Raw genomic sequence first — 24,913 nt, forward strand, 5'->3', positions numbered from 1 at the left:
GGAACCGCTGACCCAAGAGTCTTCCAATGACACAGCCCATGATTTGGGAACAGAACAAGTACATCCCCACGTCCCTGGCTGCTGGACCTGGACCCTAAGAGCTGCTTATTAACAAGTTAAGTAGAAATGTGGTTACCCACTCTGCCCACCACACAGGCAGAGGCTCCAAGTTAGGCTGGTTGTGCTTCTTGCTTAGAGAACGGTATGTGTGTCGGGGTGGGAGGGTGGGGTCCCATTCAGGCTGACCCGCAGCTGGTGTGTCCCCACACAGCCCTCCCAGTGTACAGAAGCCCTTGCTCTGACTGGTCGGTGACTGGCCATTCTGGGCCATTCTGGGTGTTAACACCTGTTGAGCCTGGAAAGGTGACAGGAGCTTATATCGTAACTGAGTGCCCAGGCTCTGATGCTCGACAGACCTGGATTCGGATCCAGCTCTGCCCCTTAACCACAGCGCCCGAAATGGGTGGCTTGGTGTCCAAGAATGTGCCTTTCCTCCCTTCTCACTGTCTGCTGACAGTGAGTGAGGCTGTGCGTGAGACTCAGTGCGTGAGACTCAGCGTTCACCCCACTCGAGCGGGTGGCCCAGAGGCTGGCGCCGCACATGCGTCTCCAGACCCCAGGTCATTTCCGAGCCGTCGCTGGGCTAGCTACTGTGGGGAAAGGGAGAGCCCCTGCCCCAGCCTGGATGCTGCTGGCCCACTGCACCCCCAGCCTCCAGCCCATGCGGGTCCCAGGCCACCAGCCGGCCTGGCACCACCACCTGCTCAGGGCAGGCTCAGAGTCATAATTCAGCCACAGCCACCCCCATGAGCCCTGTCTGTCATGGGAAGAAAGCTGTTCCCTCACAGTATCTGCTTTTGTAAAAAAATTTGTATCTTGGGTTACAGATTTCCTTCCCGCCCCCCTCCCCGCCAAAAAAACGTTTTGTGCTGATTGTTTCTGAAACAAGACATTTCAGAAACCCCTGTCACTTATAGGCTTGGACACTCACGTGCCAGCGACAGCCTCTCTATGGTCGCATGGAGCAGAGCCCAGGCCAGCTGCCCACCTACCCCACCCACAGCAGTGCGCCCCCCCCCAACCACAAGGTCCCCACCACCCTGCCTTTGAACACAGGCAGGGCTGCAGTGGGCTGGGCTCCAAGGCACCCCAGACTCCCAAGAATGTCCCCTTGAGGGCACCCGGGCAGCTTTTTGAGAAGTGAGCGGATCTGCCAGTGGAGAGGGGGCACCCGCCTGACCCTGGTGTGAAGAGGGTGGCTGCAGAGGCAGATAGACTGGTCGGGGGGACCCCAGCTACCTGTCTGTCCCTGGGGGATGGCATCGTCCCTATCCTGACAAGGCCACAGAGATGCCATGGCCCATGCCTGGACTAAAGGGATTTGATAAATGAGAGTGGCCTTGTTCGTGCAGGGGAGTTGGGTGGGGAAGGCTGGGGGGCAGAAGCAGGGCAGGGGAAGATGACTTTGGCCTGGGGGTCTTTAGGCAGGCTCTGAAGATGAGGCTGGGTCTGGGTAGGGGTGAGGCCTCTGAGGAGGTAGGGGGACTAGGAGGTGGTTGCAAGCAGTGAGGGCCCTGTGGGAGAGGCCCCAAGCCTGAGCACTCACTCAGGTATTGCACAGAACAGGGCAGTTCAGCGTGGCCGGCTGTTGGGCGCGGAGCTCGGGGTAGAGTGAGGCCAACAGGAAAGTATGGGTTGGCTTTGGCTGGGACCATGATGTGGGGAGAGGAGCTGGCCTTCATCCGGTGTCCCTCGTCTGTGACAGGAGCTGCTCCTTGCGGCGATCTCCACCTCCCCACCCAGCAAGGGCCACCCTGGCCCATGTGGCACAGCTTAGGGGACTAGTGCCCCCCACGCAGGCAGGTGTCTACAGGCTTGCCCCTTCCGCAGTGCGGGGCAGGCACTGTCTGTCAAGCTGGTCCCCCTTTCCGTTTCCTCCCATGGACTCAGGAGGGCCCACGCCCACTCTGGAGGGCTGGCCGGGAGCAGGAGCTGGAACCAGTTAGGGCACTCTGTTTGGTTGGGGGGGGGGGGCTCTATCTGTTCCCTCCTCCTGGACCCAGGCCACATGGGCTTCTCAGTGTTGTGTTGGCCAGTTAACCACCATGGCAACCCTTCTCCCTTCCTCAGATGACTCTGGGGACGACGACGACGAGACTGCCTCTCCAGCTGATAAGAGCGAGCTACACTGCACCATCCAGAGCCTCTCCTTGAAGTTGGACGACCTCAGCACGTGCAATGACCTCATCGCCAAGCATGGCGCTGCGCTCCAGCGCTCCCTGAGTGAGCTGGACGGCCTCAAAATCCCCTATGAGAGCAGTGAGAAGCTGAAGGCCGTGAATGAGCGGGCCACCCTCTTTCGCATCACCTCAAATGCTATGATCAATGTAAGTACCCACCTGCACTGCTGGCCCCCACACACTGGGGACAGGGCTCCCAGAAGGAGCTACTCCCTGTCACCAGCACCGCAGTCCCCAAGTAGGTGGTGGCCAGGGTGCTTGACAAACCAGGGCTCCATTTCTTGGTGGCCTCAGGTCATTTCCCAAAGGTCTGTAGCTGCCTGCTGGGGACCCCAGTGAAGTGTGAATCCTGATGGGAGCTTGGGGCCCTGGCCCCAGGTGGAGCAGGTGGCTCCGCCCACACATTGGGGACAAGGCGGCCATGCTGATCCACAATGGCTGCTACTGCTCCTTCCCTGAGTACGCTGCTCAGAAGCAACAGGATCAGGGTCCAGTGACCCCTGGAGCAGGTGTGCAGCTGGAGGCCCGGTGCCGTGGGTTCCCTTAGCCAGGAGAGCTTGAAGGTGCACCTGCCAGGGGTCGTGCCAACCTGACAATAGCCAAATGAGTAGCCACAGTCCATAAACTGAGAGGCACAGCCTTGGGGATCGCCACTTTCCCCGGGATTCTGGAAGCCACATTGCTGTGACTGGGAGCTGGGAGGGTCTGTCCATGGAGGCAAAGAATATAATGCTTACCTGGGCTTTTGGGCCCTTTTTACTCCTGCCCCATGAGTTTTTCCCCAAGATGTGGATGCTCTTTTAGGCCTCCATCCTGTAGATAAAGGTCTGACCGCAACAGCTTCCTCCCGTGGACAGCCCCCAGGAGGGGCATATCGGGACAAGGAGACCAGAGAGGGGGAGGTGTGGGGAAGTGGAGGCCACCTCAGAAGAGGTAGCCACATCCAGAGGTGGTGGCTCAGGCAGGCCATCAGGCCGGCCAGCAACAATGGGCGGTACTAGTGCCCAGCCTCCCAATCAAGACAATTCAACCAGAGCCGAGCCAGAAGAGAAGAGTGGGAAAGTGGACGCCAGAGCCCACGGCGGGGCCAAGACCTTGGGGTAAAATTGTGGCCATCAGAGACTTGCCCCAGGTCTGGCTCACTGGGACTGTGGGCAGTCCCTGTAGGGAGAGTGGACCACACCCACCTCCACACACACCCTCCCTGCACCCACGCTGCCCCTGGAGCTGCCACTGCTGCAGGAGGAGGCCTGAGGAATCTGTAGCCCGGGGCCTGAAGCAAGCGCAGACCTTTCTCCACACACACAGGGGTGAATCTGGGGGTGCATTGGGCGTGTCCGCCCAGAGGCTGCCCTGTGGGTCGGTCCCATCATCGGTTTGTACTCCCTTTGTTCTGCGCTCTCCCTCTTAGGCCAGCCAGCCTCCTTACAGCCCCCAGACTCTTAGGGTCTGGGTCACTGCCCTTCTTGCAGTGACAGGCCCAGATATGAGGCACTTGATGACAGAATGACGCCCTTGTGTTTCCCCACTGGGCCCAGAGGCCGTCGCCCACTCACGGCTTCCCCGGTACGGCCTCCCCGCCTGCCAGGACCGAATAGGCTTTGTCTCGAGTAAGCAGCTCTGACTTTTCCCAGATAATGAGCTTCTCAGCTGGTGTCTTTAGCAGAAATCTTTTATCAGACATCAGAGGCTCATCTGTGTTAGGAAGCCATAGAAACCGCGCACCATCTAAGTGTGTAATGAATTGTTTGATGGGAAGCAAGCCCCTGGGGTGAGTTACAGAACCCTGTTTGCAGTTCCAGCACTGGGAAAGTCCCCCAGAGTGTCGGAGAGCTGCACCCTGGGTTGGGCTTTGCCCACCCGCTGCCATGAACCTGATGTGAGGGTCCCTCCCACCTATCTCCTCTGTCAGGGGGCACACCCAGAAGTGAGGGGCTGGGCCCAGCGGGCTGTGCTGGCAGCCCAGACCTGTGCAGAGGCCCGCCTTTCTCCTGGGACCCATTCCTGACATCATGCCTCACAGGGCGGGAACTGAGTCAGTTCTGGGCAGGGAGTTCACTTACACAGTTGTCAGACCCCAAATGTCTAAACTCACACTTTCTGCAGAGGCCCCCTGGACAAAGTATCCCCACCCCTGGCCAGGCCTTGGCTTCTACCCCTATTACAAGGAAGGGGTTGGACCAGGGATCTGTAACTAAGGAAGCCATGTGCATTCACACCCAAGACCACTCACCCCTTGCTACAACCTTGTTAATACCACTAGGTTAGTGCAAAGTGGAAACCAAGGCTCAGAGAAGTCACCCAAGCTGCCCAGGGTCACCCAGCTGGTAGGTATCCGAGCCAAAATGCAAGGTCAGGTCAGTGAGGCTCATGGGGGCAATGATGCCCCCACATGCTCAGAGGCAGTGAGGATGAGACCTCCAAGGGTGGCAAAGGCCCCCTCCTCTCTGTGGTCAGCACACGGACTGGGGGCCTTGCATCACCAGGGTAAAGCCCCCCAGTCTCAGGACCTGAGTCCCTGCTCTGTGTCTTACCTTTAGGCTACAGCCATACCAGGGCACTTCCTGGGAAGCTGGGGACCCAGGATGAGTGGAGGCTACCCCCGTTGTCCCCAGAAGGCACAAACTGTGGTTCCCCAGGTCATTCCAGTTCTTGCTATGAAAGGAGGAACCTGTTTCTCCCCACTGTTGAGATCCCTTTGCAACGCCCCCTCCTGCACCCTGACCGGATACTCTTGCTCTCTGGAGGGAAGCTTCCAGCATCCCCCCATACCTGAGTTTGGGGAATCTATTCCCACTGCCACTAGAGGGCAGGCCTCCCTCCTGTGAACTACGAATGGCTGTGGTTTTCCACCTCGTCGTGGGCTCTGACTGAGATTGAGTCCTACAAGTGGAGAAGAAAATGAGGGATGGCTGGCCAGAGCCTATGGAGGAGCACATCTTGTAGAGGGTCCTGGGCAAGCAGCACTCTTCACACACAGAGAGGGACCAGCTGGGTCACCTTCACTTTTACCCAAGATGGCCAAGAGTCTGGGGTTGTTGAGCCTTCAGGAGAAAAGTCAGAGGGACAATCAAATCTCCTTCAGATTTGGGAAAAGGTGTTTTGGGAACCTTCCAAGCCTGTAGACCCTAGCTCCCAGCAGGGAAGGGAGGCTGGACAATTCCTTAGACCATTCCATAGGAACCATGGTTAGTGACACAGCCCATTCCTGTGCCACTGCCCCCAGGGGGCCAGTGCAGTGAGACTCACCTTGAGTGGAGCACAACCCCTTCCCTTCCGTAAATGTTGGAGGAATCAAGAGGCTCAGAACAAGTTTCTGGATCAGGAATGTTGAACAGTGCCACAGTGTTCCACCTCTCTGTGTCTTTGCCTGTGCTGTACCTTCTAGAATTTTCCCCACCCTTTAGATACCTGGTAGATTCCTTTACATCCTCTAGAATCCCACATGGATGTCACCAGGGCCGGGAGGCTGTCCACGCTCCTTATCAGGAAGTTGTTCCTTCTGGCTAGAACCCTCTGGAACCACCGGACACTGCTGTGCTTCACTGAGCTCACTGTGCACTTTCCCCAGTTACTTTGACATCTGCCTCGGATTTTAACTCACCTGTGTCCCCAACAGCAGTTGGGAGTACCCAGTGGGAGTGCCCAGTATGTGCTGTTGGAACCCAAATGGGTGTCATATCTCAGAAAAGAGAATTCTAAGTAGCCCACATCTCATGTTTGCCTGCTGTTACCATTTACAGAGCCATGCTCCTTCCATTTCCTCGCCTGAATAAGGTCAGTGAGAAAGTGGGTCTGGCACGCAACCCTCAGCCAGAGCCACTTGTCACTCCATCTTGCAGAGAAATGACCCAGCCTGGTCACGGAGAAATAGGAAGTGAGACTTATGAAATTAACTCATAAGTTGCGTTTTTCACAAGAGGGCTGTACTGAGTCCTGGCCCCCTCCCTCCGCTCGTGGTTTTGGTTGGTGAAGCCGTGTCTACATGGCTCCTGCAGTTAGGAAAGGCCTGGCTGTTGGAACTTGAACCCAGACCTGAGCAGCTTCCCACTGAGCCTTCGCTGGGTTTGTGCCAGGCAGGGACTCAGCGTTGCCCCTGGAGCTCATGATCCAGAGGACCCACCCGGTGATAGCCTGTCACACCTCAGGGTGGCTGTGCAGCCTTCTCAAGGAGCAGCATGGACAGTAGCTCAGAGGCCCACTTTTGAAGGTCAAATGTGTAGAAGGCCTAGGGAAGGGCTGGGGAGGTTCACATTTGGCTGGGAGAGGGGCTCAAGCCTGGATGACCAATATCCACCATCCCCTTGCTGGGGAGCTAGCTGGACATCCTGGGAGCCAAGGCAGGACCTGCAGAAGGCACGGAGTGGGGCCCAGACCAGTGAGGAGAGTCCCTCACAGGCAGGAAGGAAAGGTATGAATAGGGACCACATCTGTCCACGCGGCCTCCGTGGATGCAGCATCTTGTCCATCCCCCCACCCCCACCCCTGCTGGCCTGGGCAGCCCACAGGGAAACCCTGAAGCTTCCATGGGTAGCACAGCTCCCAGCCTCCGGAGCCTCGGCCTCAAGTGAGAACGAGCAGGTAGGGAACACAGGGCTGGGGTGGTGGTGCGCTCCCTGGAGGGGGAATTTTGCAAGTCTTATCCGAAGCAGCCCCATGGGCCCCTGCATCATTGCTGTTTGCGTAGCTGTGAACTCGCCCACCATCGGAGGAGGGACCTCAAGGCACCATGAAACAACTTTGGTTCATAGATGGAGTCTTTAACCTCAGCGCCCCAGCGTCGCGCGTCCTTCCTGGGACCCAGGGCGCACCTGGTGTGCGGGCGCATCGGGCTGGTCCCAGGTGTAAGGTGGAGCGCGGTCGAGTTAATCTGTCTTCCCAGCTCCTGCTTTGGGTATTCGTTTCCATAAAGGAAAAGAGTCAATTCCAGTTTTCATTCTCTTTTCCTGTAAGTTCATCTTTGGGGTAAAGCAGAATTGAAGGACAGGCCACTGGGAAGGTGACCGGTAACAACAGCAGTCCGCCAGCATTCTTCCTGTGCCTTTGTTTGCGCCTCACAACAGCCACATGAGGTTGGGGTCATTGTGGCTTCCTTGTCATCAACATCGTTTGTGTTAGTCAGGTGTCACCCTGAGGCCCAGAGCAGTCATCTTGCCTATGGTGGGGGCAGGCCTGGCTATTCGACGAGCACTTGGGGTTATAGCCACTGGGCCCTGGACCACCTGCAATGCTGGCTGTGGGGTCTGTGCCGAAGGGCTGAGGCACACCACCCGTCACCAGGCCCAGCACACCTGCGCTTTGCCAGGTGATCCCAGCCTCCTAAGGGTGGCCCGTGAGGCCTGCATGCCAGCCTCATGGCCCCTGCTCCCCGCAGAAAAAACCCTCGGTATTGCCATGGACATTCAGGGGGGTGAGATGTGAGAGGTTCCTCAGAGTTCGTGACTTATGTTGGGGCCCAGGACTCAGGTCCTCCAGCCACAGGGACACCCCAGGGCCCTTAGGTGCAGTGAGTTCAGGCTGGGCTGGCCTGGCTCACAGGCACTGAGCACTTTGCAAGGGGCGGGGGGACTGTGCGGGTGTAGGAGGCCCTCTGGAATTCCTCCCTAATCAAGTCAGGCCTTGGTCTAGGCCCTGGGCACACAGGGAACAAAGACCCCTTGGAGAAACCCCTTGGGACCACACAGATGATGAGGCATGCTCAAGGCCAGAAGACCCTCAGAGGGAAAAAAACAGGCTGATGAGGTGGGGTGGGAGGCCCCCCCTTGCACACTGGCGGGAGGGGACGGCACCTGGAGGGAGGTGGGGAGAAGAGCCTGCACTAGATTCTCAGGCAGGCCTGGAGCAGCGGATGCCAGAGGAGGGGGGAGTGTGGCAATGGTGGAGGGGAGGCCTGGGGAGATAGAGTTGCTCACAGGATATACTGGGTGCTTACGCTCATGGAGAACACCACACTTTGCATTCTGAATGAGGCTCCAGCAGCTGAGGACTGTGGTCCAACCCAAGTTTCTGCAATAGCCTCCTGCTGCTTGGAGCATGGACCACAGGTGAGGTAAGGACAGGCACGTGGAGCCCCTTGAGAAGCGCACTCCCCATCACATTGCTTACGAAGGGCTGGTGGCTCTGACTGCTGGGAGGAGCTGCGTGGCTAGCCCCTTGCTGGGTTTGTTGACAGCAGGGCCCACACAGAGTGGCTGTGCAGAGGAGGGATCTGGTCTCGGGGTCGGGGGCACTGCAAGGAGTGGGAAGGAGCCACTAGAAGAATGGGGGCCCCTTACTGTCTTATCCCTACTTCCGCCGTCACAGTGCCGGACTGGGGTCCAGCGGTCAGTCCTACAGATGCAGATAAGATGCAGGAGGGCCTTTCCCCAAAAGGTCTTGATCAGCCAGTGAGCAAGCAGAGCCGGGTCGGGGGGAGCCCCTCAGTAAATGAGAGATGGCCGAGGTGCCCAGTGGAGGCAGGAAGTGGCACTGGCCCACAGAGGGTGGATGCCCGCCAGGCCTACTTCCAAGGGCCTGAGGGGACAGACAGCACACTTGGGGGCTCTCAGTTTACCCAGGAAGGTAGTGGCTTGCAAGACACACCGTTTGGTGCCTGCAGTAGAGGTGGTGGGGCAGGATGAGGGTGCGGATTCCGAAGGCGGGGACGCTGTGGGGAGAGGCACTGGTGCAGCCTGTCTCAGGGGGGCTTGGCCCCCAGTCCAGCTGAAGGGAGCTGGAAGAAAAAAGTGCAGGCAGGCGTGGACAGGGTGGGGCAAGTAGGGCCAGCTGGGAGATGTGTGCAGATACAGACAAAGCCTCATATTTGGGGCATCATAGAAATAAAGCCCAGACCAGAGCTCTTTTGCTGCTGGAAATACTCTGAGGCTTCTCTCAGCCCCATTTGGAGATCACGAAGGGGTTCTCGCGCCCACCCAAGCAGAGCAGGGGGTAGCGGCCCTGGAGCTGCCTGCCCGGTCCTTCTGGGGCTCGTGGGCAGGTCCAGCTGACCGCTGTTCCGCTCCTGACAGCTTGCTCATTTGGGGCCTGGGGAGAGGAATAAAAATAGATTCTGTAACTGTTTAAAATCAGTTGGCAAACTGGCGGCCAGATGGTGCTGGTTCCTGTGCGCAAGGGGTAAACTATTTTGAATGTGGAAAGCGCTATTTTAAAGTTTGAACTGAAGTGAAAACCTGCCTCTCCAGTGCCACAAGTGAGTCACATTGGGGAGAAGCCGTGACCATCCCCCTGCCCGGTGTTTGCGAAGGGCTGGCGCCCATGAGCGTGGAGTCTGTTCTGGGCATTGGGCGAGGTGGGGCCACAGGCAGGTGGCTGGTCCAGCCTGGCCTGGGAGCTGCTTGGTCTCTAGGGGCCAGGAGGGTGCTGGAGATGCAGTGTGGCAGTTTGGCTGGGCCTGACCTCCCCCACAGCCCTCCCCCCACAACTCCTAGGTTAGCCCAGCGCTACTGTCGTGACTCCACACTCTCCGTGGGGACTCCACGGGTCCCCACTCTTGGTCTTGGAGGCCTGGATGTTTGGGCATCTGCTGCGGCCACCTCTGAGCCTTGCAAGCCTGGCCTATATCTCAGCACTGCCCCTTCCAGCCACTGGGAGGCATGCACTGAGGGCAGCCTGCTGCTCCTAGGGGAGGAGTAGAAGGAAAGACCCTGTTGACCCCAGTGTGTCCCCAGTTGTGAGCTTCTGGCCACGCACAATGGCTCGAGGAGATGAGCACTCTGAACGACTTTGTCCTATTGGCTCCTTTTATGATAGAAGGCCAGTGAGAGGCAGGTCCGCAGTCAGGCTGGCCATGTGAGGACCAGTGTGGGGGGTTAGATGGTGGATGGGCAGCCCCCCATGACTCTGAGAGCCAAAGGGTCCAGCTGCCGACTCACCTGGGAGCCCTAAAGCCTGAGGGTCCCTGCAGGCCAGACATCTGGCAGTCAGACATCCGGCGGGTTCTGTCTGACCACAGGTGGAAGTGCAGGCCTTTCTCCCATCCCTCCTGCATCCATGGTTACCAGAACTTGCTGTGTGCTGGTGGCTAGAGACAGAGCCCATCGCCAAACTGGCCCTCTCAGTTGGCACTCACCCAACCTGCAACCTCTGGCCATTTGGCCCATCTCTCCACCTCCTCCATGAGTCCCAACGGTCACCCACCCTAACATCCCACAGTCTTCTGGCATCTTCCTCATGGTCCCGTCTAGAGGGGAGACAACACGGGAGATGGTGCTTCCCGAGTGATCCCTGAAGGCCAGGCTTAACCAGGGTCTTGGCTCTGCAGACCCTCCCGAGAGCTTGAGAGGCTCCCTGGGCCACACACAGGATGGTCATCGGACCCAGGCTGGCTGACCCCACACCCTGCTCACCTGCCCGTCTTTAGGGACAGCGAGGTCATTGTCTGGATTAGGATTAGGAAAAAAAAGCGATTAGAGTTTGTCCTCCTTCCTCCTGGCACAGCTGCGCAAAGGTTTCCAGCTCAGAGACACTTGGTCTGTCCCACAGGATCCCCTCAGGATGACCCACAGCAGCTCCCTTCAGAGCTCACACAGCTTGGGTGAGCAGGCCTCACAGCCGCCTTCACTGGGTGGGGCTTCTGAGAAGGGAGAGCCCCTGGTGGACAGGCAGAGCCTCCCAGCCCCCCAGCCTGTTGCTGAGCAGAGCCAGCCCCAGTACGGGGTCGAGGGAGAGCTGTCTTTTCTGTCCCGGGCTTTTGGGTTCCCACTCTGCTTTGGAGCAGCTTGGCAGGCTCCCCATCCTCCACACTGCCCACAGGACCCCACATCTCTTCATCTCGGGGATCCTTTCCACAGCCCTGGGAGTGGGAGGAAGGGACAGGGCTCGGAAACTGGAAACTTGTTCCCACCAGAGGGCGATTCCTCAACGGGTCATGGAATCAGGGACTCTGCAGGACTCCTGGGGTTTGACTTTCTTCCCCTGAGGACACCAAGGCCCAGGAGGCTATAGGCCTGGCCCAGGGTAGGCAGCAGGCAATGCCCTTGAGGGGTCCAGAGGCTGGGCTCCTTTGTTCTGCCCATTCCTGGTGCCTTGCATCATTTAAGAGCTAATAGGGTAGGGGGTTTAGGTGGCCTAGGAAACCGCTCTTGCTCAGGGAAGGGCACGAGCCCTCTGAGAACTATGGCAGAGCCTCAGGGGAAACGTGACAGTGTTCAGGGCGCAGGTCCACCCGGCCCCTCCCTGGGGCCCCGGAAACTGCCCCCAGCTGGCCCCCCGGCGGGCCCCTGGCCTAATCCAGCTTAGTGAGCACACAGGGCACAGCCCAGCTCAGCATTCCCGGGCAATAGGATGGGGCCTGGAGAAGGCCAGCAGCAGCAGAGGAAGCCTTGGGAGTTGAGGAGGGACACCAGGTAGGCACATGGGATAAAAGGGGTGGGGGAGCTCGCCATGGCCCATGCGGTGACCAAGGCAGTTTCTCCACTGCAAATGACCCCCTTCCTCTAGGAGCAGCAGTAAAGGCCTTGGTCCAGCCCCAGGAGCCCCTCTATACTGGAGTGTAGCAGCCTCTGCCCTGCCCTTATCTCTAGGTGACTGTGATACTCTACGACCTTCATGTACCCAACCCAGCCACGTGAGGCCCCTGTCCTGGCCCCTGGTGCCCCGCACCCTTGGTCCTTCAGGGGCAGCGAGCTGGAGGTCACCCCCAACCAGGTTGTCAGCCAGCAGCCCTGGCCGCTTGGGCCCCATCCTCCGCCACAAGGACAGGTGCTGGTAACAGGCTTTGTGGAGGCACCACTGAGTCCTGGTGCTTGAACAGGGCTATTCCTTGACATCCTTGCTAGTGAGCATCTCTGGGAGCCCAGCTTCTCTCCAGGAAGGCCACGGAATCTCCAGGCCATGATGCTTAGCTGTACAAAGTGGTGACAGGGCTGGTTCCATGCTCTGGGAGACTGCAGATGGCGTCCACAGGGCCTGGGACTCGGGTCCTACACACGCCGCCTGGGACCTTGAGCAAGTACTTTGGCCTCCCTGAGCCTCTGTTAAAACAGGGAGCTCCGCGCTTGCAAGAATGCCCCAGACAGCTCTGGCCCACGGCAGGGGTGCAGCATGCGGGTGGCGGGCCAGGCTTCAGAATAAGTAGGTATGTTTGGGACAGAGCCAGAGGGAGGGTGACACATGCCTGGTGGGCCACATGCAGGTGACATGGGATGATGGGTCCCCGGGAGATGAGGCTGGAGAGGATGTGCGGCCAGGTCTGTGAGAGGCTGTCAGCTCTTCCTCGAAATACAACAAACATTCCATTTTCCTTTGGAGGAGAAAATGGTCATTTCTAAGGCAGTGAGAGCCCAAGCCCATCAGAACCTCAGGGGTGGGAGAGAGGGAGCCTAATTCATCTTCACACCGCGTTTGTCTTTCCCCCTTTGCTCTTGTGGCCAGAAAGCCCAGAGGCCACACCGAGTCCTCTGGCATGGTTTTGTGGGGCATATTTACTGCGACCTCTGGCTCCTGTTTTATACTGTTGTTTGTGGCTCTCTGACCAGTCTTGTTTTAAAAGCCATGGGTTCCGTGAAAGCAGAGCGCCCGTGGATGTTAAAACCCAGTGACAGGGAGAGGATGGCAGGAGCTGTAGAGGGTCCCCAGGGAGCTGTGGAAGGCATTGTGTGGGGGAGCAGAGCTGGAGGAGGGCAAGGGGGGAGGTGAGTGTCTGGGTGCTGCTGCCAGACCTTCCTGGGGGTTGGGGGCAGGCAGCAGGCACAAACTGAGAGCAGAGCAGAGCACCCACAGACTTAGAACCCAGACAGCCATGAGGCACCCATTGTGTATCCTGTCTATAAAAAGGCTGTGTACATGGGCCGACCTAGGCTCCTGCACACTCACCTTGGGGCAGGCAGGCCTGGCTCTGTGGGGGAAGCCTGGCTCTTGGGCCTGGCCTGCTTGTCCCCTTGGGCAGCCCCTTCTCCCTAGGCCTCGGGCTCACAGGGGGACAGGGGCAGGGAGACCTGGCAAGGGGCTTCCCTATGGCAGTGTGCTCGGCACCCATGCCCACCCAGAGAAGTGAGGGCGGTCCTCCTCCACCAGCACTGGGCCCCCTTCCGACCCGCACCGCGCACCCAGCTCAATAACGCCTGGCAGGCTGCCTGGGCCAGCAGTGGGTCGACCAGCACTCTTGCGGTATTGGGACTCCTTCCTGGGTCTGCAAACAGATAGCAGGATCCGAGACTGACTTGACTGGGCATGGTGGCAGAGCTCAGGGCTGTGGGAAATCACAGAGGCCGTGGGCCAGGGCTCTCAAGGGAGGGGTGGCTCAGAGTGGACAGAGCTCCAGGATAAGGAGCTGGGGTTCCGCTCTGTGTCTGCTACCTCTGGCCGTGTGACCTCAGAGCCTGTTTCACAATCTGTGGAAGGGGGTGGGGAGCACCTCCCCACCCACAGGACTCCTAGAAGCATCTGGAACATTTCTGAGGTGCCCAGAGGGGTCCTCTGCCCACCACGCTCTACCACTACTACTTTCAATACCACTAGAGCAGACCCAGCAAAGAGGAGCCTTCTAGTCTGGCCTTTGGAGTCAGTGGTTGTGTGTCTGCTGTCAAGGCCCCCTACCCTGAGGCCTGCAGTGGTGAGGGGGGAGCAGGGACCAGGGACAAGGCCACTGCAGGACCCTGGGTGGTAAAGGCTTGGCTCCCAAGTCAAAAGCTAGGGAGTGGCAATCAGGCATGTCCTCGTCCCCAAACTGCGTGATGGTCCGTGACTGTAGCCCCACACCAGCAGCTGAGCCTCACAGATACATAATTTGCAAACTCTAGAAAGCCCCAGACCTGCGGCTGCTCCTGGGGCAGCCTCTATTGTCTCCAGAGCCTGTTCAATGCATAAGGAGATTTCTCTACTCCCATCCCAACCTGCGCTGGGTCATCTGCCGGTATAAATCCCTGCCCCCTTCTGGAGAAGCTGGTTACAGTGGCTTAGGTGTGACCAGGCAGGGACCTTTCGGGGAGAGTGGGGACACTCCTGAATCTGAGGTGGAGTGAATATACTTCCTCCCCAGAGCCTCGCAAGGGAGCTGCAGGAACCTGAGCCTCAGTTTCTTCATATGTCAATTGGGGATGACCCCACTCCTCTGCCTTGAGGATTTTGCTGGGCCCGGGTGGACAGCGAAGCTGGGAGCCTGGGCTCTGTCTGGTATTACTGTTGTGTCTCGGGACATGGGCTCAGAGGGGGTGAGTGGCTTGTGCAGGAGTCCAGGCCTTCCCACTCCTGATAGCAAGCCTTATTACTCTACTTTGCTGGTTTCCTTGGGTCCCCATCCCATCTTTAGAATGGTGTGTGGGGGGTAAGGGTGTCAGGGAGGAAGCCTTGCCCAGCCCACTCCGCACGGGTGCTGGGAGGTGAGATGACAGGGAAGGCACGAGGGGGTAGGCTTGAGGAGAGAGAGATGCCGGCTGGGGTCTGCCGCTGGCGAGGTGCTATCCGCCCCTGCTCTCCTGAGAGGCCCCCACAGCCACCCCTCAGCAGGGTGTTCACTCATCCAGCGGATGCTCAGAGTAGCCGCTGAGTTTGGGGATCCATGGGATGAAGAGAAACAGGCAGAGTCAGCAGAGAAGCTGATCTGTAGGCATGAGATTGCAGGTGGTTGGGGTGAGTGAGTGAGTATCTCAGGGGACCTGACCGAGCCGGCTCAGGAGCCTTCCCTGGGGGAGACGTGAGAGAAGTCTGAGCAGTGGGGGTGGCACCCATGCCTCTGGTGCCTCCCAGGGAGTGTCGATGAGGGCTGCTTGGCCCAGCACTCCACATCACCTCCCTGGTTCCTCCCGACAGCTGTCAGGATAGAGCTGCATTGTCCCTGTGTCACTGATGAGGGGCTGTGTGCCCTTCTCCCTCCAGAAAAGCATGACTCCAACCCTCGGGGTCAGATAGCATGTGACGTGTGGGGAAAGGGAGGGCCGGGGAGGGGTGGCCAGAGACCACCGGTGTGCATTGGGCTGAGGAAACGTGTCCCTTCCTACTGCATTCAGTCCAGAAGAGGCAACCCAGGGGTCCCTAGCTTGGCCCTCCCTGCCCTCCAGGAACAGCTGAACCCGGGCCCTCCTCTCCACTGGGATCACAGGGACAGAACGACAAACCCCTGCCTCATAAGAGTGTAGTGGGACCACCTACGGACCTGGGAAGCTGGAAAGAATCTGAATGTCAGAGTAGGCCCCAAGTCTGAAGGGGGAACCTTACTTAAAAAGCAGAGTTATGTGATATAGACTTTGAGGTAACTTTGTGGGAAGGTCCAGTCTCAGTTCCTGTGCCAGATAAGACCCTTTAACCTCTCTAAGCCAGGAAGTTATGGCATAATGTGGCTTTCCTTCCTCCCATGCCACGGGCAGGGACTGGCCTGACCACCACATAGGCCTTGGGTTCTCATAGGGACAGAGGTCGTGCTTAGGTCCGGCACATGGCGAGGATGTGGCAGCTGAACTTGGGCCCCAGCCATGTGGAAACCCAACCTCCACCAGCCACAGCCCAGGTTTGGTGCTCTCAGATGGCATCCTGACTGTGGGATGCCCACCATGATGGACGCCTGTCCCTGGGCTGGCTCTGAGAGAAAAGTCAAAGTCCCCACATCCCCACCGAAGCCAAGGGGGCAGCAAAGGTGTTTCTGAACACCCTAGGACTGACTGGCAGGTGGGGTGTGGGGTATGGGGCAGACAGGCCCCTGCCCTGGGCCCTGTGCTCACCGGCCACTCTGTCCCCCCTCCCCAGGCCTGCAGAGACTTCTTGGAACTAGCAGAGACACACAGCCGGAAATGGCAGCGTGCCCTACAGTATGAGCAAGAACAGCGCATCCACCTGGAGGAGACCATCGAGCAGCTAGCCAAGCAGCACAACAGCCTCGAACGGGCCTTCCGTAGCGCCCCCGGCCGGGCCACCAACCCCACCAAGAGCTTTAGCGAAGGCGAGTGGGCAAGGACCACCCTGCCTGGCTGGGTCCCTTGCTCAGGGCTGCTCAGCCTCTGTTCCTTCCAATCTGTGCTCTGTCTTCACCTCCTCCTGCCAGCTGGCTCTGCTTACACGCCCCCCCCCCCAACCCCAGTACACATGCCCCTTAACATGCCCACATTGGGCCTGCCTCGGTGGCTTTGTATTTCCCACACCCACTACCGAAGGGTAATTATCTCCCTGCATTTAGGTTCCAGTTCTTATGAGAAAAGTCCAGTGAGTCCAACTGTCCTCTGTGGCAGGGCTGCCCTGGTGCCAAGTGGCAGCCCACCTGGCCTTGGGGCTGGGAGTGCCGGGTCCATCAGAAAGGGTAGCTAGGCCCCAGACAGACTGACCAGCGTGTTGAGCAATCTGGGGAGGCTTCCAGAAGGAGAGAGGCCTTTGAGCCAAAGCACTGAGCGGGAAGCTCATGCCAGGAAGGGGACCCAGGGCAGCCAAGCCACATTAATGTGGCCCAGGTGACTGAAGTGGGAAAGGAATGAAGGGCTGGTGGGGGCGGGGACAGGGTCCAAAGTGGGAGGCACCCTTTGGGCTTTGGACTTCCTCAGGCAGGTAAGTGAGTTTTCAGAGTTGCAAACTGAGGCGGCGGTTTTGTGTGTATCTGCAGGAAGCCTCTTAACTCCCAAAGGAGAGGACAGTGAGGAAGATGAAGATACCGAGTACTTCGACGCCATGGAAGACTCTACATCCTTCATCACCGTGATCACCGAGGCCAAGGAGGACAGGTGTGTTCTCCAGGCAGGACTGGCGGCCCTGGAAGGAAGGAGCCTCTGCCAGACTTAGCCTTTCCCGCCTTGTTCTTAAGCTGCACCTGTTCTTCGTACTTGGGGTTTTCTTTCAAGTCTTGCTTCACACTGTATTTTGATTATTATTATTATGATTGTTCTGTTCCTCAGATTCAAATGCCCACATAGAGTTTGAATCAGGGTTTCATTTTAACGGAGGCGGAGAACAGGGCTTTGGCAGGATCCAGTTCTAGCCGAGAGGGTGGGAGTGGGGGCTGGGACCCCAGGGCCAGGTCGAGAGGCGTGTCTGCTGCGCTTTCTTGCCTTGGAGCTACACGCAGTCCCAACCACTCCCTCCACCACGCCCGCCTTCCAAAACAGACAGGCCATGCAAGAAGTCTCTTTTATTTTCGATTTCCAAGCCTCCTTTCATAAAAGTGTCCTCTTTCGGGGTGTTTCTAAATACACACTAGAGCACAGCGGTAACCGGGACACTGTTGTCAGACTCTGGATCCCCAGGAAGCGCCTCCACCCCCAGCGTGGGACCGTGCTGGTGCAGGACCCCCAAAAAAGAGGAGCAGGAGCCCTGCGTGGGCAGGCTGGGTCAGAGGGCAGCACCCTGGGGCATGAACAGGGATTTGCTACAATTCGGAGTTGCCTCATTAGGACATTGCTTCAGGCCCTAGTACTGGAAGGGTCGTGAGTATGGCTGCTCTGGGGGACATGGAGGTGGCTGATGAGTTCCACCCGTGTCTGTGGCTCCTCTGCCGTGGCCTGGGGAGGAGCTGCCACTCCAAGTCCTGGGGACAATGACATAAACGACCGCTGCCTGTGCTGCCCCCTGCACCCATCATCCCTGGGGCACAGCGGAGTCACAGAGCCTCCCATGCTCCCCCACGGGCGTGCCCTCAGGCAGGACACTCAGCCCCTCATGGATGAGGACCAGCAGGCTTCCTGATGGCCTTATTCCCTGCGTCTGACCTGCAGCTCACAGTCCACACCCCACACTGCCTTCCGTGGACTCCCTGGAGCCCAGTCCACAGAGGGGGAGGCCAGTAAAAACCCCCAGCCCCTCCTTTTTTGCCTCTGTGTACCAAAATGGGTCACCACTCCATGTCCTGGTTTCTCTCAGGGCAAGGGCCTTTGGGATCTCTCTAATTCAACATGGTGTTTCTAGTCCTATCAACAGAGTATTTCCAACTCAATCACAGTTCATTTCCCAATAATACTTTAAAATTTGCTTGCTTATATTGCTCTCACAATGAGCTTGGCTGATCTGAATTTCCTTTCACTTTACCACCCAGCAGTGTCAACCTCGTGCACCCCTCCAGCTTCCCACCCACCCCTCCCATACCTGGAGTCCCCAGGGGCCTGGGCTCTGCCCCCTCCTTCGTGCCCCCAACCCAGCCACCTTCCACACCTCAGCTAACAGCCCCAGGCCTCTCTTCTGCCACCCAACCAGCAAGCAGGTGACCCCTGTGCTTGACACTTTTCATTGGCTCTCCAGGCTCCTGATGCAACCCCAAGGCCCAAACTACCACCTTCCCCGGCAGTGTAGCTCCTCTGGGCTATAGGCAGGTCCCTTGTGCGCAATGACCCAGTGAGTCCTTCCCGTTTCCTGAGGCCCTGACTGCCAAGTGCCTGCCCCTCACCCCAGCTGGCCCAGATCACCTGTCCTCGAGGATCCCTCAGAGCTTGGATCCTTCATCCATACCACCCCGTGCTGCTTAGCCAACCATCTCACCACAAGTATTCATAGGCACAGGCATGCATCTGACCCACTTCCTGCCCTTCTGAAACCCCAGTCTAGTGCGAGAGACCAGCAGACAGTGAGGACACAGTGGGGCCCCACAGGGCTCTAGGGGCTTCTGCCAGAGGAAATGTCCACCCCCAGCTTCATCCGGGTCCTGGGTCTGCCAGTCCCAGGAGGGGCTGTGTGCAGGGCTCAGTGCCCTGGCTCCCTTCCGCCTGGTCTGACCTGTCTACCAGCCTGCCCCTGTGCCCTCAGGTGACTTTGCTCCAGTGTCTGCTCCTATGGGACATCAGTGGGTGGGAGCCCCTTCACTGCCTTGGGCCCCCCAGCCCAGCTGAATGTCCCAAAGTGGGCATGTCCCATTGGAGAAGCAGCCTTGGAGTGGGCTGTCCCTTACACCTCACTGACGGGTCTGGGTAGAAGGTGCCCAGGTCCCCAGGAGGCCTCAGGATTTGTAAATAATTTGCCTCCCCTTTTGTGTTTCTTGCAGAAAAGCGGAGGGTGGGACCACAGGCCCAGTGGACTGGACCTCATCAGATAATGTAAGTGAGAAGGGAGACCTCAAAGATGGCTAGAAGGCAGGCTGGCACTTTGGGCTCCGGGCCTCTGGGGCAGGCTCAGTGCCCTGGCTCCCTTCCACCTGGTCTGACCTGTCTACCAGCCTGCCCCTGTGCCAGCACCGTGCCAGTGGCCAGCTCAGTGCTTTGGACTGCATTGGATAGAGGTGAGGGCCGGGGCTAGAAGGCCGAATGGGCACCCTGGCCTCTGCTCACAAACCCATTTTCTCTGGCAGGTGCTAGATGGCGCCTCACTTGTGCCCAAGGGTCCCCCCAAGGTCAAGAGGCGTGTCCGCATCCCTGACAAACCCAACTACAGCCTTAATCTCTGGAGCATCATGAAGAACTGCATCGGCCGGGAGCTCTCCAAGATCCCCATGCCGGTAGGGGCTGGTGCGGAGCAGCCGCTGTGGGTCCAAAGGCGGCCCTGTTTTGTGCATGGATAAGGAATGACCTCTAAGTGCCAGCAATCTGGGTGTCATTCTTAACAACACCTGAGGGGCATGTAACAAATTATCAAATCGTGTTCAACAACATTGCCAAAATCCCAGGAGCAGAGGTCTCAGGCTCTGAGGGAAGAAGCTAAGGAGGGGCTTTGCATTGATCAGAGATGTGGGGACCCCCAGAGCACCTCTGCACCTGACAGGGCTTCCCGATGTCCCGGCTCTCCCAACCTCGTAGATGGGGAGTGGCAGAACTGGGCCCTCCTGGGCCAGGAGCTGTCTCTTGCACCCACTCCAGCGAGGTCACACATCGGGCTGAGGATGGAGCTAGCATTCTCGTGTCACCAGGCTCTGATGGCATCTCCAGGGGGCAAATGTTTGGGGTTCAGGCCAGACTTGGTTTCACTGTGTGCCCCAGGACAAACCCGTTCACATCTCCCGCCTCTGTATCCACACCTGCAAAGTGGGGCAAGGAACAACGCCCACATAACAGTGTCTGGGAGGATGAAAGGGGAGAACTCAGGGCAGTCCCTGCTTGATGGCTGGCCTAGGGTCATAGCCGAGCATCACAAGGGGGGAGTGACCCTGCCCTGCCCCAAGACCAGGATGGAGGGGGCGCCGCCTATAGGAGCTTTCACCCAAAAACAGCACAAGAGCTCAGAATAGGAGGAAAACTCATTCATCCAGCCACCCACCCCTCCCCGTCACTCTCTAATTCTGTGCTGAACAAGTCAGAAACTCTGGCCTTGGTGGCCTTCACATCCTAGGAAGGGAGAGTAACAGTGACCGTAGTGACAGGGTACGAGTTACAGCAGGTCCAAAAGCCACGAGGCTGTAGAGAAAACTGAGGGTGGAGGCAAGCACAGGGAGCTGCGCGGGTTTGGACAGGGCATTAGTCGGGGTCGGCAGAGGAACTTGACTGTGGAGGCACCATCTAACCGCAGTGCCCAGGACCGTCTGAGAACAGGCGAGCTGGGAGGGCCCCGGGGCTGTGCTGGGAGCAGCGCCTGACCACCGCCCGTCCGCAGGTCAACTTTAACGAGCCCCTGTCCATGCTCCAGCGGCTGACGGAGGACCTGGAGTACCACCACCTGCTGGACAAGGCGGTGCACTGCACCAGCTCAGTGGAGCAGATGTGCCTGGTGGCCGCCTTCTCTGTGTCCTCCTACTCCACCACTGTGCACCGCATCGCCAAGCCCTTCAACCCCATGCTAGGGGAGACCTTTGAGCTGGACCGCCTTGACGACATGGGTCTGCGCTCCCTCTGTGAGCAGGTAAGGCCCACACACACCCCGGCCAAGGCGCTCCTGCCAGGCCCAGGGGTCCCAGGGAGACAAATGGGACATGGCCTCTGACCCTGCCATGCCTGAGCCCATGAGGCCAAGGCAAGGTCCAGTCAGAGGCTGGGCCTCCTGCAGCAGGGGCAGACCTCCCGGAGATAGTTGGGTGAGGGCAGTCAGGGCTGGTGTGTGGGGAAGGGGAGGGCCCCTCCCCCTGCCAGGAACCACACAGCGGCCCTTGAGGGACAAGTGTGCGGTGCTCTCTGGGAGTCTGGGTAGGCCAGAGCAGGGGAGGTAGCAGGCAGAGGGGATCCTCCACTGTGTGGGGACCCTGAGTCTGTGACGGTGCAGGCCTAGAATGTGAGGAGCTTCTGGGGCCCAGCGGTCCTTCCCTGGGGGTTGGTGATGTCAGCTTGTCCCCATCGCTTCTCAATGCCTTCCCCACCCCACAGACATGCATATTCTCCCCACGGAGCAGAGCCAAACCCAGGCCCTGGGGTCTAGGAGCCTCAGCAGCAGCATCTTAGCCTGAGCTTGTCTGAGGGGGGGTGAATCTGTCGGTGCCTCCCTGGGTGCTGGGAGAACCCAGGCAGGTGCTGCGTGAAGGTACCCAACATACAGCTTCCTGGGCTGGGCTGCTGGACATCAGCTGTCGGCCAGGCATTGTCTGGGGCCCGGGGATGGGGAGCTCCAAAAGCAGACATTTCACAGTCTGGTGGCTAGTTGAAAAGGCATGCTGTGGCGGCAGTGTAGCCCTACACAAAGCCAGTTGTGGGTAGAGCACAGGCTGCTTAGAAAGTAGAGCCTGGGTATTTGCAGATGCTTTGGATGTAGGGAGAGAGGGCCAGGGAGGAGGAAGGGAGGCAGGGGAAGGCAGCAAGGACGGCCGGAGCATTCTTGGCCTGAACTACTGCGAGAATTCCCTTCTTCGTGCAGTGGAGTTGACCAAGTGCCCCCGAGGCGCCAGGTGCTATACAGGCAGCTGGGAAGTGAGCGGATGGGGTGCCTGTTCTCCTGAAGGGGGCAGTGCGGGACAGGTGCTGTGTAAGTGGATGGTTCTTTCACCTTTAGAAAGCTGGCTGGAGCCAAAAGCAAGGGAGAAAGCTGCACAGGTCAGAGAGGAAGTGGGCGGGCAGCCTGAGGCTTTGGGTTTCAGTCTGTGTGGCAGGTAGAGAGGGTCCTGACACCTGCCTTTGTTTATGTGCCCCCTGCAGCGGAGAGTAAAGCTAGAGATGCTTTGCACCACCCACCATGGCCTGGTGAGGGGGAGAGGCAGATTCAAGACGCATTTTGAAGAAAGAACAGCCAGGATTTCCTAAGGGTTAGAGAAGGAACATAAGAAAGAGGGCCAGGGATGACTCAAGCATTTGGTGTGAGCAGCTGTTAAGACTAGATCATCGGCCTGAGCAGGAAGCCAGGACACAGAGTGCCAGGCCCAGCCCCTTGGGGTCACATCCCTAGGTGTGCCAGTATGGTGGGCTCTAGGGCACGTGGGGCCCCAGCCGTGGGTGACAAGGAATGGGGGGTGGGTTTGACCTGTGATGCTGAGACCAGAAAGGCCTTGAGGTGCCACTTACAGGGACAGGAGACAATGAGAGATGCAGGAGGGAGTGGCAAGAACTCTGGTCAGTCCAAACAGCCACCTGTGTGGGAGCGTCCAGTGGGCAGTTGGGTGGCAGGGCGGCAGTCCCAGCGCAAGGCTGGGGCTGGAGACTGACTGAGGTTGTGACCCAGCGAGGAGGTGCCTTAGAGAGGGAGGAAGCTGGGGAGAGGCTGAGCCCCAGGACCCTCTGACCACAGGGCCACAGAAATGAGGAAGAATAAACAAGGGGAAATTGACAGGGCTTGCTGGCAGGTGAGAACAGTAGTCAGGGGTGCCCAGTGCTGTGAGAGGAGGGGGGAGGTGTGGGAGGCCCCAGGGGCCGTGCAGAGCTTGCTGTGCCACCCCCTGCGGCCAGGGCAGGACACTGATATGGCCTCCTGCTCTAGGGCCATGCTAGCCAGGAGGGAGATAGGGCCCAGCTCTGCCCCTCAGTTCAAGTGACTTCCCCAGCCTGAGCCCCCTGTGCAGCATGGCACAGTAGGGGGCAGCCCTTTGCAGATGAGTTGGGGGGCTAACTGGGGAGTTGGCAGAGAAGCCCTAGCTAGAGTGTCACACTTCACTTCCTAGCCATCAGCACAGCTTGTCACAGGGGCCCCCTTGAGGCCAACCTCTGTCATCACCCCATTTCAGAGCCCAAGCCTGGCATAGAGATGCCTTGGTCCTCTTCCCCTGACCACAGCAAGCCCAGGACAGCCGCCCAGGCCGGTCCCACGGCCAACCCTTGCTTTTCCATCAGAGCACCATCCTTCCTGGGGGCCTGCTCCCAGGGCCATGGAGCTGGTCATGCTGAGCACAGGGCAGGTGGTCCCCACAGCTGGTTGGGGAACAGGCCTGGGCCCATGTCCAGCAGACGCTCATGTCCTGTGGGTCTGGTCTCAGGTGAGCCACCACCCACCGTCAGCTGCACACTACGTGTTTTCCAAGCATGGCTGGAGCCTCTGGCAGGAGATCACCATCTCTAGCAAGTTCCGGGGAAAATACCTCTCCATCATGCCGCTAGGTGAGTTGGAGCCCTGTGCTTTCCCAGGACAGAAAGCCTTTCTGGATAAGTGGGAGGGTTTTACCAACACAGAAGCCAGCTTGGGGCCTCTAGGAGTGACCTTAGTCTCTCTGCAAATCTGCTCCCTACCTCCCCAGGCTTCCTCAATGCCTCCCTAACCTATGCCCTGTCCCCAGTTTACACGAATACTGCTTCCAGTTGTCAGGACCCTGGGACCGTGGGCAGACAGGCTCGCTGGGGTCTAGCATGGCAAGCCATGACTTCTGACCCTATATCTGGCCTCCAGGAGCCATCCACTTAGAATTCCAGGCCAGTGGGAATCACTACGTGTGGAGGAAGAGCACCTCGACTGTGCATAACATCATTGTGGGCAAGCTCTGGATTGATCAGGTCAGATGGTACCCTCGGGGAGGGGCCATGTGGCCTAGAGGTGGGGCGCTGACCACTAACCTTCCTCACCAGACTGGGGACATCGAGATTGTGAACCATAAGACCCAGGACCGGTGCCAGCTGAAGTTCTTGCCCTATAGCTACTTCTCCAAAGAGGTAGCCCGGAAGGTAAGCAAGGCTACCTCTCAGAGTCACGGGAGGGGTCTGGAGAGGGGTGTGTGCCTGTGCTGATCCTGCCCATGTCCACAGGTGACAGGAGTGGTAAGTGACAGCCAGGGCAAAGCTCACTACGTGCTGTCAGGTTCATGGGATGAACAGATGGAGTGCGCCAAGATCGTGCAAAGCAGCCCCAGCAGCCCCAGCTCAGATGGGAAGCAGAAGACCGTGTACCAGACGCTGCCAGCCAAGCTGCTGTGGAAGAAGTACCCACTGCCGTGAGTGGGGCTGAGGGAGGGTAAAGAGCAGGCAGGGAGAAGGAGGCAGAGGCAGTGGGGCCTAAGACAGGCAGGGGAGCCTGGCCAGCCAGGCAAGAAGTGAGCAGCAGACACTGGGGTCAGGATGGTTCTGTCCGCATGTAGGCAGAGACCATGTTCTGCAGCTGACATCCTAATGTGACTGTATCGGGTGGTAGCCAATCCTATGCAGACTGATAAAGACAGAGTCCCCATAGTCCAAGGAAGGAAAACCAATATTTTCCTTCATCAGGGCAAGGAACAGAAAACTATAAAAAGTGGCACAGCAGGTTCCAGAGGGAGCAAAGCAAAGGAAAAATTAAGCAACTGAACTTGAGAACTCCAATTGGGAAGGCTTAATAAACTCCATCAACGGAATAGGTCAGAAGGAATAAATCCTTCAGATAGACAGACAAAACCCGGAAAAGACAAAAAGCCACAGAGAGAAAGCTTACCACCTAGTGACCCAGAATGACTCCTGGAGCAGTATTGCCACAGCCCTGGGAGCCCATAAAGACGCCAAAGGTAGCTGTGCGCACATCAAGTTTGAGAGCAG

General features: G+C 58.4%; 1 protein-coding gene across 2 annotated transcripts in view; it reads left to right on the forward strand.

The window, feature by feature from the left end:
• The window catches only part of OSBP2 (oxysterol binding protein 2), a 156,968-nt gene that overhangs the window by 123,818 nt on the left and 8,237 nt on the right, over nt 1-24,913 (forward strand). For both annotated transcript variants that reach the window (XM_059408843.1, XM_059408842.1), the window contains exons 3-12: nt 2,131-2,387; nt 15,918-16,114; nt 16,766-16,879; nt 19,123-19,174; nt 19,426-19,572; nt 20,661-20,906; nt 23,395-23,515; nt 23,802-23,905; nt 23,978-24,073; nt 24,155-24,339. In XM_059408843.1, coding sequence (XP_059264826.1) covers nt 2,131-2,387; nt 15,918-16,114; nt 16,766-16,879; nt 19,123-19,174; nt 19,426-19,572; nt 20,661-20,906; nt 23,395-23,515; nt 23,802-23,905; nt 23,978-24,073; nt 24,155-24,339 — 1,519 coding nt within the window. The remainder of the gene's footprint in view (nt 1-2,130; nt 2,388-15,917; nt 16,115-16,765; nt 16,880-19,122; nt 19,175-19,425; nt 19,573-20,660; nt 20,907-23,394; nt 23,516-23,801; nt 23,906-23,977; nt 24,074-24,154; nt 24,340-24,913) is intronic.

This window comes from Mustela nigripes, chromosome 8, assembly GCF_022355385.1.
Source record: "Mustela nigripes isolate SB6536 chromosome 8, MUSNIG.SB6536, whole genome shotgun sequence".
NCBI classification, from domain to species: Eukaryota; Metazoa; Chordata; class Mammalia; order Carnivora; family Mustelidae; genus Mustela; species Mustela nigripes.